The following is a 12,297-nucleotide window of genomic DNA, read 5'->3' as shown; positions in this document are numbered from 1 at the left end:
TCTATTTGTAGTTAAACTTAATTCTGATGTAAGCTTCTGGTTTATTCACATTTTAATTCCGAACTATTTAATTCCTCTGTCATGTAAACCTTCATTCTGCTCTAAGTTAATTCTGGTCGTTCTGAGCATGCTCGTTACCTTGTCCTGTCCGGATGACAGGCGTTATTTTGCCTCCCGTGTTCGGTGGTCTATCTTTCTTCTTCTTCTCAGTTGCTGCAAAAAGTGTAGTAGTATGCTCGTGTTGAGCTGCTACTTCAAAATTATAATGAAAATAGCGGTGAAACTGGTACTTATTATGTAGTTTTTAAAACTATTACGTAGTTTTTAAAAGACGAGAAGCAGGGAACCAACTTTATTTCCAGTATACGTCATACGTCACATGCACCCTCTGTCCAATCAGAACCCTTCCCAACCCGTCGCTCTAAAGAGGAATTAAGGACGTTTTCATGTAAACCTTCATTCTGAATTATTTTTGTGAAAACACATAGAATACGGTAATTCCAAATTATTTAATTCTGAATTATTCATTCTGAATTAAAAAACATCATGTTACCGTCGCCAATGACTGCCAGTCATCTTTATAGAAGATGCCAGCCAGTGAGGTAACAGCAAAGTAACTTAAAAGCAAGCATGAATAAACTGTGGAAATTGTTAATGAAAACTAAATCAGTAGTCTGAATAAACGTGACTGACATTGTAGGCTTTTAGATTATAAGACCAAATCACCAAAGACACCCCGACACACACACCCAGCCAAATGTGTCCTTCGTATCTCTCGTCCGAGACTTCAACACAATGTATGTCCTAAAAGATGAGCCCAAACAGAACGGGGTTTTCTGATATAATAATGGCCGCTGAGTTAATCTAGTCACTCTGTTTTACACTGAGGATGCCAAAAGGTAAAATGTGCCGCTCACCTTGGCAAAAGTCCCCCAGCTAGTTATAAAGCAAGAGCTAAGTCTTGCACAAAGTTAAGTTTTTTCTCTAAAACATCCCTTCATAACAAATCCTGTTTGTGGTGTTCATAGATGAGATCTCATGGGATAGTTGGGGAGAGGAAGGTCTATAGATTAGGAATGTCAGGGTTTCATTCTAGCTTTTTACAGATGATGCAGTTTTTGACAAAAGAGAGGTGTAAAAATAACCCCACTAACTAAAACAATATTGAGTGAATCTGTCAGTTCTTACAGTCTAAACCACTCGGCTGTCGGTGAAGTTCTCTTTTCTTTTGGGGTGGTTTCAGAATGAAGTCAGCTCTGTCTCCATTCCAACCCTTATCTAAGCTCACATGACTGGTTGTGACCAAAACCATGAGATGTTAGATACAAGCAGCTGAAATTAGCTTTTATCAAAAGGTGGTCAAGCTCAGCCTGATAGATCGGATAAAGAGTAGAAGTCTGGACAGTCTGGAATGTTACTGCTCCTCCATGTAATAAGGAGTTGGCTGAGGAGGTCAGGACATGTCCTACTGGGAGGAGACCTCTGGGTCATCCCAGGACCCATACATATTGCTTGAGCTGGGGAACAACGTGGGGTCTCCAAAAAAGACCTTGAGTGCTGTTCAGTCCGAGTCTCACTCCCGAATTTGTTTCCAAGACAACCTAACCTCAGATAAGCAGAAAAGGATGGATGGATGGATGGAAGGATGAACTGCAGCGCACTGCAGGGGACAAATGACATTATGATGTAAATACTTACTGGTAAGAACAAACAGATCAAACTGAGAGTCTGGTCCATGTTGTTGTCCTGATGCAAACACTCTGCAGGTGTAACGACCAGCATCCTCATCCGTCACCTTCTTTACAACCAGAGAACAGTTTGCTGTAACACTCAGCCTGTCTGATTCAGTCGCTGCATCTCTGTGGATCCGTCCATGTTCAAACAGTGTAACTGCCTTCATCCCGCTGGTGAAGAGCCAGGTGGTTCCGTCACAGTGACGCCGATTAGGTGTCTCATTTTCACAAGGCAAAGTGACTTCTTCACCAGCTCTGACATAGACCAAAGATGGAGGTTTTCTGTCTGCGGGTGACAAAAAAAGAACAAAATGTGTTTGATAGCACCTTGATGCACCTATTTAAAGGCTGTTTCCTTGTATAAATTCATAAATGAGGATGGTATATTTGCAAATGTGCCACTTCAGTGGACATTAGGGAGTCGGCCAACAAAGTGCCGCTCACTGAACAATAAAGTAATTTAGCATAAAATTTCATATATACACAGGCCTACATGTAATAACTAACTTCACCTCTATGATAAACAGTACAGGAAAATGACATTAGCCATTTTTTATGGAATACTTCTATTTATTACATCAATATGACAATATATTATAAATGTTTCTAGAGAATATATCAATTAAATAGAAGCCAAATAATATCAAAGAAAAGTGTCTGTATATGTCTGCAGAAGTAAAATGCATGTAAAAATAAATGTGGCATTCATTTTTTTACATGTTTAACATGTTCAGAGTTGGTGTGAAAATGGTACAGCACAAAATTGGTTTTGGTTTGTAAAATGATAGAAACCTAAAAAACAAAACTCATCGATTAGTTAAGGGAATGACACTGAAGTTAGATGATGCTATGCTGTATTGGAACAGTTTATGACATTCAGGCCTCTAGGGGGCATTGTTCTTTTTGTACTGCTTTCTCCATGTGACAAAGTCTGGGCCAATAGTGAGTTGTAAGGAAGTGAGGTAACAGGAACTTCCTGTTTTCTCAATTAGTCAGGAGGATGGTGTGTTTACCAAGCTGAAAGTTCATCTAAAGCCATCTGTTTGTTTTCAGCCCTCTGAGTGGCAATATAAGTAAGTCTACATGTTGTCTGCATTATTAGAAAGTAGTTTTGTGGATTATGGTGTACCATTATCTGATTATATGCTTGCTGCTGCAAATTAGTTTCCATGTTTATCTTGGTAGCCCTGATATGCTAAATTGCATTTTTCCATTTGTGTATTTCAGTTTCACACTTCCATGTATTAAATTCAGTTCAACTCCAACATTTGTCTGTTCCTTGGAGGATGGAGTGCATGGGAGAGTTTAGCTGGCTGTGACTCTCAGTAAAGAACAATTGAGTGCAACAGTACATATGCATTGTGTGCTTATATAATTACTGATTAATGAAGTTGTGCTTAAAAAGAAACGCTCTTAACTTGATCCCATCTTTTAGCTGAAGTGTCAGTTCTACTGATTGCAGTTAACAGATTAGCTGCTCAGTTTTATTCATTTCATACAAGAATAACTAACTGGTTTAAAAAGTCATGACAATGGGATATCAAAGATTAGTGTGGTGATCAAATATTGTGATGTAAGTACTCACTGTTTATAACGGACAGATCAACATGGAGGTCCGACCCATCTTGTCGCCCTGATACAAACACTCTGCAGGTGTAACGACCAGCATCCTCATCAGTCACCTTCTTTATAACCAGAGAACAGTTTGCTGTAACGCTCAGCCTGTCTGATTTAGTCGCTGCAGCTCTGTGGATTCGTCTATTTTTAAACACCGTAACAGAGCTGTTGTTTTTACCAAAGCTCCATCTCGTAGTGTCACAGCTTGACTGGTGAGGTGTCCCATTTCCACAAGGCAAGGTGACTTCATCACCAGCTCTGACAGAGACCAAGGATGACGGTTTCCTTTCTGCAGTTGACAAAAAATAGCAACGTGAGAGATTAACATTTTCAGAGTTGGTGTGAAAATCATACAGAACAAATTTGGTTTTGGTTTGTAAAAGAATAAAAACCTCAAACGCATCGATTTGTAAAGGAAATTATACTAAAATTAGATAATGCTATGCATTGTGTGCTTATATGTATTATTACTGGTAAGATGAAGTATTGCCTAAAAAGAATTACTCTTAACCCTTTATGGGGCAAGTGACTATTTTTGATCACTTGGTTTTCTTTCATATTCAGCATGAATTTTTTTTTGTTTTTTTTTTGTTAATATAATAGATTAGAGGTCTTGGTAAATACCAGAATTTAAGGTTAAAATTTCTAATTTCAAGGTATTTCATTGAGTTCCCAATAAAGGGTCAACTTGACCCTATCTTTTAGCTGAAGTCCCAGTTCTTCTGATTACAGTAAACAGATCAGCTGCTCACATTTGACTTCATTAAACACAAGAATAACTAACTGGTTTTAACAGTCATCACGTGCGGGGATGTGAAAGATTAAATGAGGCTATCAAACATTATGATATAAATACTCACTGTTATTAACGGACAGATAAACCTGAGAGTCTGGTCCTTGTTGTCGTCCTGATACAAACACTCTGCAGGTGTAACGACCAGCATCCTCATCCGTCACCTTCTTTACAACCAGAGAACAGTCTGCTGTAACACTCAGCCTGTCTGATTTAGTCGCTGCATCTCTGTGGATCCGTCCATGTTCAAACACCGTAACAGAGCTGTTGTTTTTACCAAAGATCCATGTCGTAGTGTCACAGCTGGACTGGTGTGGTGTCCCATTTCCACAAGGCAAAATGACTTTGTCACCAGCTGCCACAGTGATTCTTTGCCCAACAACTAATGCTGAAAAAAAGAAGAAAAAAAGAAAGATAAAAGCATAAAACACAAACTGCAGCATGATCACCATGGAGATCATTTCAGTTTATTGGCAATGCGCTGTTAAAGGTAGAATAATGAAGCTACAAAAAGCACTTTTTAAACCCTTATGCTGCATCAGGGCTCTTTCAGAGATGACAATCTTGGGCAAAAAAACATTTATCTTTTATTTGTTTGTTTTAAAGACACGACAGAACTTTTGCCATTGTCCCTGTCATGCACCCCCCATTCAACGGCTAATTCAGCATCCATCTTGCATCCTTACGTGCTCAAAACAACCAGTGTTTTCTAGCATGAAGGGAAACTCTGCGGCAACATCATGAATGAAAAAGGTGTGTAGTGCTAGTGTATAGATAGATGTCACTGTGACAATAAACAAGTTTTAAGGTCAGAAAGTTACGAAATGCGTGTTAGCATTGATCCATGGCCTGTTGTGTGCAGTAGTAGTGAAATATGAAATGTCTCACAGATTGTACAAGATTTTATATGAAAAAAAAAACACAGCCAGTTGGTCTCCATTAGTTAAAGGGTTAAAGATATATATATATATATTTTTTTAAATAAAGATTATTATTTTACCTGTAAACTGAAGCGTCAGGAATACAGACAATTTGATCCATCCAAACAGAACCATTGTGCTTCGTTGTTGCTTGTCTTTCTCACAAATGACAAAGTCTCAAATGATGTTTTTCTGTCTAACAGAAATACATTAATGCGGGGAAGGTGCCAATTCCTCGTAATGACTTCACTCTTTCAGGTCGTATGCTAGAGTAATATTTAGTTCTTACTATATCTGGCAATGATGCAGATTCTTTATCAGCGTATCAACTGTGCTGGTTTGATGTTGTCTACTTCCTTCTGACGTAGTTTTTTCTTTGTCTTTCTGAGGGCTGAAAGGGAAGTGAGCTGGTGAAAGAGCAGGAACGGCAGCAGAAGTCTGCAAAACGTGAAAATGAAGTTTTGATGTTTTTCTTTCATAGACATTTAGCTAACACCAGTACTTTACCTTTCTGAGCAAAGTAAAAAATGTTGATGCTTTAGAATTTACTTGGATTAGGATCAGAGTTACACTTTTTTTTTATTCTGCCCAAACCACAAAGATTAAAGCTAAATGTGTGATTTAGTCACCAATGCCCTTGCTTATTGTCATTGCTGAACATGCATACAGGGTGAATATACATAAAGGTGTGAAGTCATGTGGTATGTAATGCTTTTCCATCTGTGGTTAAGGAGGTGTTAATGAGGTTTATGTGACACCTCAGCCTGCGTGAGAGGGTCTGCAAGACTTGCTGCTAAAAGTCAGGACTGAGATATCAGTTTATCACATCTATTTATCTCGGAAGAAATAACGTCTTTAAAATCTATCCACTCCTCTTTGAAATTCTGCAGCAGTGCAAAAGGACAGGAAGCCATCTGCTCTCTGATTGGGCAGTTTGGTTTGTCATTATCCAATCACATAAGTCCAACTTAAAGTCTTGCAGTTTTTCACTTTAAATCTATGAAAATATTTTCAAAAGCATTTTTTTCTGTACATCTGTTTTCCAACATAGCGCATCCTTTTCTACACATTCACAGATATGAATTTCTCTGACAGTTTTATCTTACATGGTATCAAAACTTGCAAATTTGCAAACTTTGAATTAGCAAATTCATTTGCAGCTGCAAAATCTTCCTCTTTCAGTGCCGCTGATCTGCAGTTTGGTTAATGATAACTTCCACACAAACCAACTTATAACCACTGATAATGTTGAGTGTGAACATCTGAATGGGAGCTCATTCAATGTCCTACTTCCTACTTAACCCTCCTGCTATAATCAATATTGACCATAAATTAATAATGTGAGAAAAGAAAAAGGAATAAAGCTCGCACACAAAAATGACTAAATTTCTTTCTTTTGTATCGAGATTAGCAGCAGCAGCCTTCCTGGTGTCCACATATACACCAGCAATACAAGAAATTGGCTTCAAACGATTTGGTAAAGATATAATTAAAAATCTACAACTAAAAACCTCCAACCTACCCCATACCCCCTTCACACCATGGCTAAAACATAGGAAATCAAATTAAAAAAAATCATTTTTGAAAGGATTAGAAATACTGAAAAATCAAAGTCAAGCACTAGCAAAAGACAGAAAAGATTATGTCCAAGTTAATTATATATCCTTGCAGGAAATCACACTACGAACAGTATTTTCTACAAAGGCAGTGTGACGTGCACATCGCTACGCTGCTGTGAGGACTTTGGGCCACGTGTCCACAGTGGTCAACTCTCATATGAGGGTGAATAAATACTGTCATGCTCTCGCAGGTCAGAAACACCTCCTCGTGATGTGCACTTTTATTCTCTGGAACTAGTTCACTCGCTTGTCAGATGTACACGAGCCTGGTGTTTACTGTGCACGCTCTTCTTTGGTCAGTTTTTAAACACACACCTTGTTGAACTAAAACTATAGAAATACAGCATTTAGGGCAAACACACAAACGCCGGGCTCTCAGTGCACAGTGCAATGACGTTAATCCTTACCGCAATGTTTACTGCCTCATCTGGGGGGACGGGGGGGACTGGTGTCACTGCACATGAGGGGGACATGTCCCAGCTTTCCCTCCTGCCACGTGCGCCAATGCTCAAATTAGAAATTTGTTCAAATTCAATATACTCTTTTTACAGCTGCAATTTAGTGTGTCTGCAACCTTTATTGTTGTGCATGAGTTAGCATGAGCCATGAACTAATCAGACAATGTACATATTTAAATTCTTGTATTTACCAAAACTATCAGCAAAAAAAAAAGTTAGTGCATCTGACAAACTCCTGGTTCACATTTTTTTCAAGAACAAGAAAAAAGAATTCATATTAAAATAAAATAATCATTCACATTTTGAGTATCGAGTATGACTTATATTTTCAGTTCTCCAAATAAAAAAAAAGGAAATTGGATTAATTTCAACACTTAACAAGTCTTGCATTAATATTTCTCCATGAGAGGAACAAACACAGAAATGAGAAAATCCATGCAGTAGTCATTTTTATTTTTCCAGCTGAACTTTGAGTCTGAAGATAAATTTAAGGAGAAAACCTTTGTATCATTTACATGAATTTATGTCCAGCTCCTTGAGTGAACCCCGCATTTACAGACTTATTAGTCTCACATTATTATATCTGTGGGGGTGTCAGATGAGTGATCAAGCCCATCTGTCTGCACAGAAACATGCATTATGATAAACTTTATTTATCAGGCTTCTGAAAGTAAGAAAACATGTAAGCAAATACAGATTTTGTCAATTTAACAAAATAGGAGAGACATGGGATTTTTTCATGATAATAGAAAATCCAACAAGGCAAACAGACGAGACCAATAAGTTTCCATGGCAGACGACTCAGCCCTGAAAAGAAAACAGACATTAGTTGTTGTCTGGTCTGAACAGTGTTCAAGTTATTTAAGCATCATTAAACGACTTATACTGCAAGAAGATTAAAGAAATCCTTCTTTAAAACTCCATTTTCAATGTTTTATTTTTTTTTTTGTGTGTGTAAAATAGATGAACAGAAAAAATTTACTCATTTTTTTCAAATGAGTGTCAATGTAAAAAAAAAAAAGTCAAATTTTGACTAATCAATATTATGCAGGGAAAGATGAAGTCATCAGAAACAGCCCTAAATCTGCAGGATTAACGGGAGGAATATTTTCATCCATAACAACTTACCGACAAAGACTTACCTAATCTCTACAGGATTTTCACACACTATGGTTCAACATTTTAAGTTTTTATCAAAATATTATTGATTTTATATTTCCTTGTCATTGGTTTTAGTACTTTTTACATTGTTTTGTGTTTCATATATATATAGTAGTCAACTTTTGAAGTGGATCAAGAAATTTCATCACAGCAAGTCTGACATCATTTATTCTTGCTGCGCAATTTTGGGACAAAATGTTAACTTGATGTCATGGTAATGTGTTTGACCAAGACTGTCATTCTTCAGTGACTGTGATGGTCACCATCCCATGATTGTTTGAAGCAAAGTGCAAAATAACCTGTCGCACAATAGTAAAGGCACCGAGGAACCAAAAAGTGGTGAATTCAGAGCTTTGGCGATTCAATGTAAGAATCAACTGAAAATGAATCTCAATCTTCGGTACCCGTAATGCCGTGTGAACTTTACTGTGGAGTGTGTGGCTAGAAGTAAAGCTGTGCACAGCTCCACTCGGGTTCTTGGAGGAGTGAAACGCACAGCCGATTCTGTAATTCAGTCCAAATATGCTTAATTGGGTTGAGGTCAGCTCCATTCTTGTGATGCCTTCTTCAAAAAAATTTCCCAACCAACCTTGCCTGATGTGGCCGGGTATTGTGATCCATCAGCAGGAAATAAGGGCCATGTTGCCCCTGCCTAAGGTCGAACAACAGCCCGGAGGATTTCATCCCTTCATCTTTGTCCAATGAGGCCGCCGTTTTCAACGATCACAAGATCTGTCCTGCCTCCCATGGAGATTCCTCTCCACACCATTACTGAAGCTCCCCCAAAGCTGTCGTGCTGCACAATGTTCTGTTGCTAATTTTGCTCTCCAGGGCATTACAGACTCTCCTACACCTGTCCAAGAAGTCTACACAGAAACGAGACTCATCAGTGAAGAGCACATCGCCCCAGTCACGCAAGGTCCACCTGCGGTGCTCTGTGGCAAACTGAAGTCATGCTTTAGTCAGTGGTACCCTCACTGTTGGTCTTCGAGCCCTCAAGTCAGCTTCATGCAGTTGCTTTCGTACTGTTTAAGTGGAAACAAGCACTCCTGTTGCATTCTGCAGTTGTTCCACAGGCTGACTGCAGGCAAGAACTGGTTCCTTTGGGCTTGTAGGCTAAGGAATCTGTCTTTGGCAGGTGTTGTAGCCCTCTGTTGTCCACCATCATGACTTTGACACTACCAAGCCTCCTGTGTAAAACCCATGCCCTGGAAATGACACTTTGTGCTGTCCCAATGGCAGCTGAAACTTTCCACTGTGTCTTTCCTCCTTGCAGCATCCAAACAGACCTATTTAGGTCAGCATCACTTATTCTTCCTCTATCATTACACGTGGCATTGTTGATGCTTTCCGACTCAAAAGAAGCTGTTGAAGTCTAAAACGATCACCTGTGCTCAGTTAAAGTCATCACTGCTTGATTGTGTTACAGACCATGCTGCACCTTGTTTCAGACAATCATGTTTGGAGGTGACACAAACTAATGAAGTATTAAGTTTTGTTCCCCAAGACATTGCCAATACATGACACGAAGAGGCTGCATTGAGATAATGTACCAATAATTTCTGCTGTTCATTTACCTTCTATGAGAAATCTTGATCCACTTCAAAAGTTGACTACTGTGTGTGTGTGTGTGTGTGTGTGTGTGTGTGTGTGTGTGTGTGTGTGTGTGTGTGTGTGTGTGTGTGTGTGTGTATATATATATACATATATATATATATATATATATATATGTGTGTATATATATATATATATATATATATATATATATATATATATATATATATATATATAATATAATATAATATAATATTAGGGGTCGGATCTGGATTTTTTTGTTTCACAATTTCAAAATCTTTTTTTTTTCTTTTGTTTTTTATTGAAGTTCTTATTTCAATTGAATTATTCATTCATTAATTTTCTAAACCGCTTAATCCATTCAGGTTGCTGGAGCCTATCCCAACCGTCTATGGGCGAAGGCAGTGTACACTGGACAGCTCGCCAGTTGATCGCAGGGCCACACAGAGAAACACAACTACTCACACTCACTCCTAGGGGCAATTTAGAGTTCCAATTAACCTAACATGCATGTCTTTGGACGGTGGGAGGAAGCCGGAGTACCCGGGGAGAACATGCAAACTCCACACAGAAAGGCCACTGCCCATACCTTCAATTAAATTAATCCACTATAATAGTTTTGTCATTTTAATTGGTTTTGTTGATATTTTTACTTGTTTTCTTTGGTATTATAGCTGCAGAATGATGGTCTGGCTACTGTGTTGTTTTTTTCTGACTGAAATCAAGAAAAATTACCAGCAAAAAATAAGTTTTAAATTTTTTTTTTTTTGTTTTTAATCCACAAAAATCAGCAAAATTGAAGAATTTTGAGAATCGCAATTTAAATCGAATCGACACCCAAAAAATCGGAGTTGAATCAAATTGGGACAAAAGCATATCGTAACAGCCCGAACATATATAAATGTCATATGTCCGACTTTGACCTGCATATAGTTTTTCATATTTAAGTGAATGATTTATCTAAACATACATGAACTATGCCTGATTTCTTTTTTTTTTTTTTTAATCAAATAATAAATTATTCCATTGAAGAAATGTTGCAATGATTATAGAAATCAGACTCAGTAATAATTAAGATATCTCTTTCAGAATGAATTGACTTAAAACTATAAAAACTATGATGTTCTTTACTTTAAGTCTGGATATAATTACACAAACATTTTAGGACATAAACAAAAATTGAATCTTTAATCTCAAATTCGTGACTCCTGATACACTTACATGTTTTGCCTTTTTTTGGGGAAGAGTTCTGAAAAACAAAATGCAGACAGTCATTTCAGTAAGTTGGACAAACTGACGGTAACTTGTGCGAAGTAAACTTCATATTTATTGTGTTTGTAAACATAGTAGATGATTAAATCGAGTTACCAGTTCAATGGGAAGTTGGAGAAATCTCAAGATGTGACTCCATGAGATTTGATTGAATTCACAGTTGAGGATTCTGTGCTCATGAAACAGATAATCCACTGTGAAGAGGACCCTCCGGTCGGTCACTACCCTCCTACTTTCTGCTACGATGCGGTTTGGATCGAAGGTGTGATGCATCACCACCAGGATAATCGGTTTACAAGCTGAAACAGAACATGCAAAATAATCAGAAGAAACTCTGACACAGTTTGGTTCTTATGTTACAGAATAAAGTCCAATTTCAGTTCAATTTCATTATTATCCACTTATTACACCAATAAGTCTGAAATAGTTTATTTCATAATGACAATCTTCATAAAACCCCATTTTTCTGTATTTCGCTTATTATTTTCCATTTTTCAGGTAAACTTCTCCCCCCTTCCTTAAAAGTCAGTGATTTATTAGTTGTATTATTCATGAAGTCAACCCAGTTTAAACCCCAGATCTCAAAAGGTGGTGAGATCTGACTGACCAGCAGAAAACTGGCCAAAAATTAACTTACCAGGAGTTCTGCTGAGTCCATCGTTGATATCCGACTGAACACGCGAAGCGATGGGACAGAAAACCAGAAGGTAGTCGCAATCGTCAGGAGAGTCCACTTCATTGTGCTGAGCTTGTGACAACATGTTCACGATGAACTGATGCGCCCCGTTTGTTTTTCCAGTCACGAACACAAAGAAGTACCTCCATGTCTCTGAATATAAATGATGAAAAATATTTAGCTAATTCTTGAGCTGAAACATGAATTAAATTAAAACTTAGTCAGAAATGACACCAAGAAAGATTAAAAAAAAAAAAAAAAAACACCAACTTTCCTTTCTCATGCATTCTTTTTTTTTTTTTATTTCAAGACATCATTCTTTTTTTTGTTTAAGAGTGCGATGATGATCCTCGCAGGAGTCATTAGTCCGCAGGACTTTCTGCCAGTGATTTTCAGTCCAGTTCTCTTGTCCTTTTAATGTACTTTAGCCTTTTCTACAACAGCCTTGGCTCAGGCAGGTTTATTTCTACTAA

The 12,297-nt window shown here is 37.8% G+C and overlaps 1 protein-coding gene across 1 annotated transcript in view; it reads right to left on the bottom strand.

Annotated features, from left to right (window-relative positions):
* Positions 1 to 7,309: 7,309 nt before the first annotated feature.
* The window catches only part of LOC306767692 (uncharacterized protein), a 5,999-nt gene continuing 1,011 nt past the window's right edge, over positions 7,310 to 12,297 (bottom strand). Inside the window, exons 3-6 of the mRNA XM_079255777.1 lie at positions 11,786 to 11,977; positions 11,245 to 11,447; positions 11,098 to 11,125; positions 7,310 to 7,947 (exon numbers count right to left, since the gene is read on the bottom strand). Coding sequence (XP_079111903.1) covers positions 7,790 to 7,947; positions 11,098 to 11,125; positions 11,245 to 11,447; positions 11,786 to 11,977 — 581 coding nt within the window. The 3' untranslated portion in view covers positions 7,310 to 7,789. The remainder of the gene's footprint in view (positions 7,948 to 11,097; positions 11,126 to 11,244; positions 11,448 to 11,785; positions 11,978 to 12,297) is intronic.

The sequence above is a fragment of the Telmatherina bonti genome, assembly GCF_933228915.1.
Source record: "Telmatherina bonti genome assembly, chromosome: 16".
In the NCBI taxonomy this organism is placed as follows: domain Eukaryota; kingdom Metazoa; phylum Chordata; class Actinopteri; order Atheriniformes; family Telmatherinidae; genus Telmatherina; species Telmatherina bonti.
Note: the sequence above shows the minus strand (reverse complement) of the source record. Positions and strands in the feature narration are given on the sequence as shown.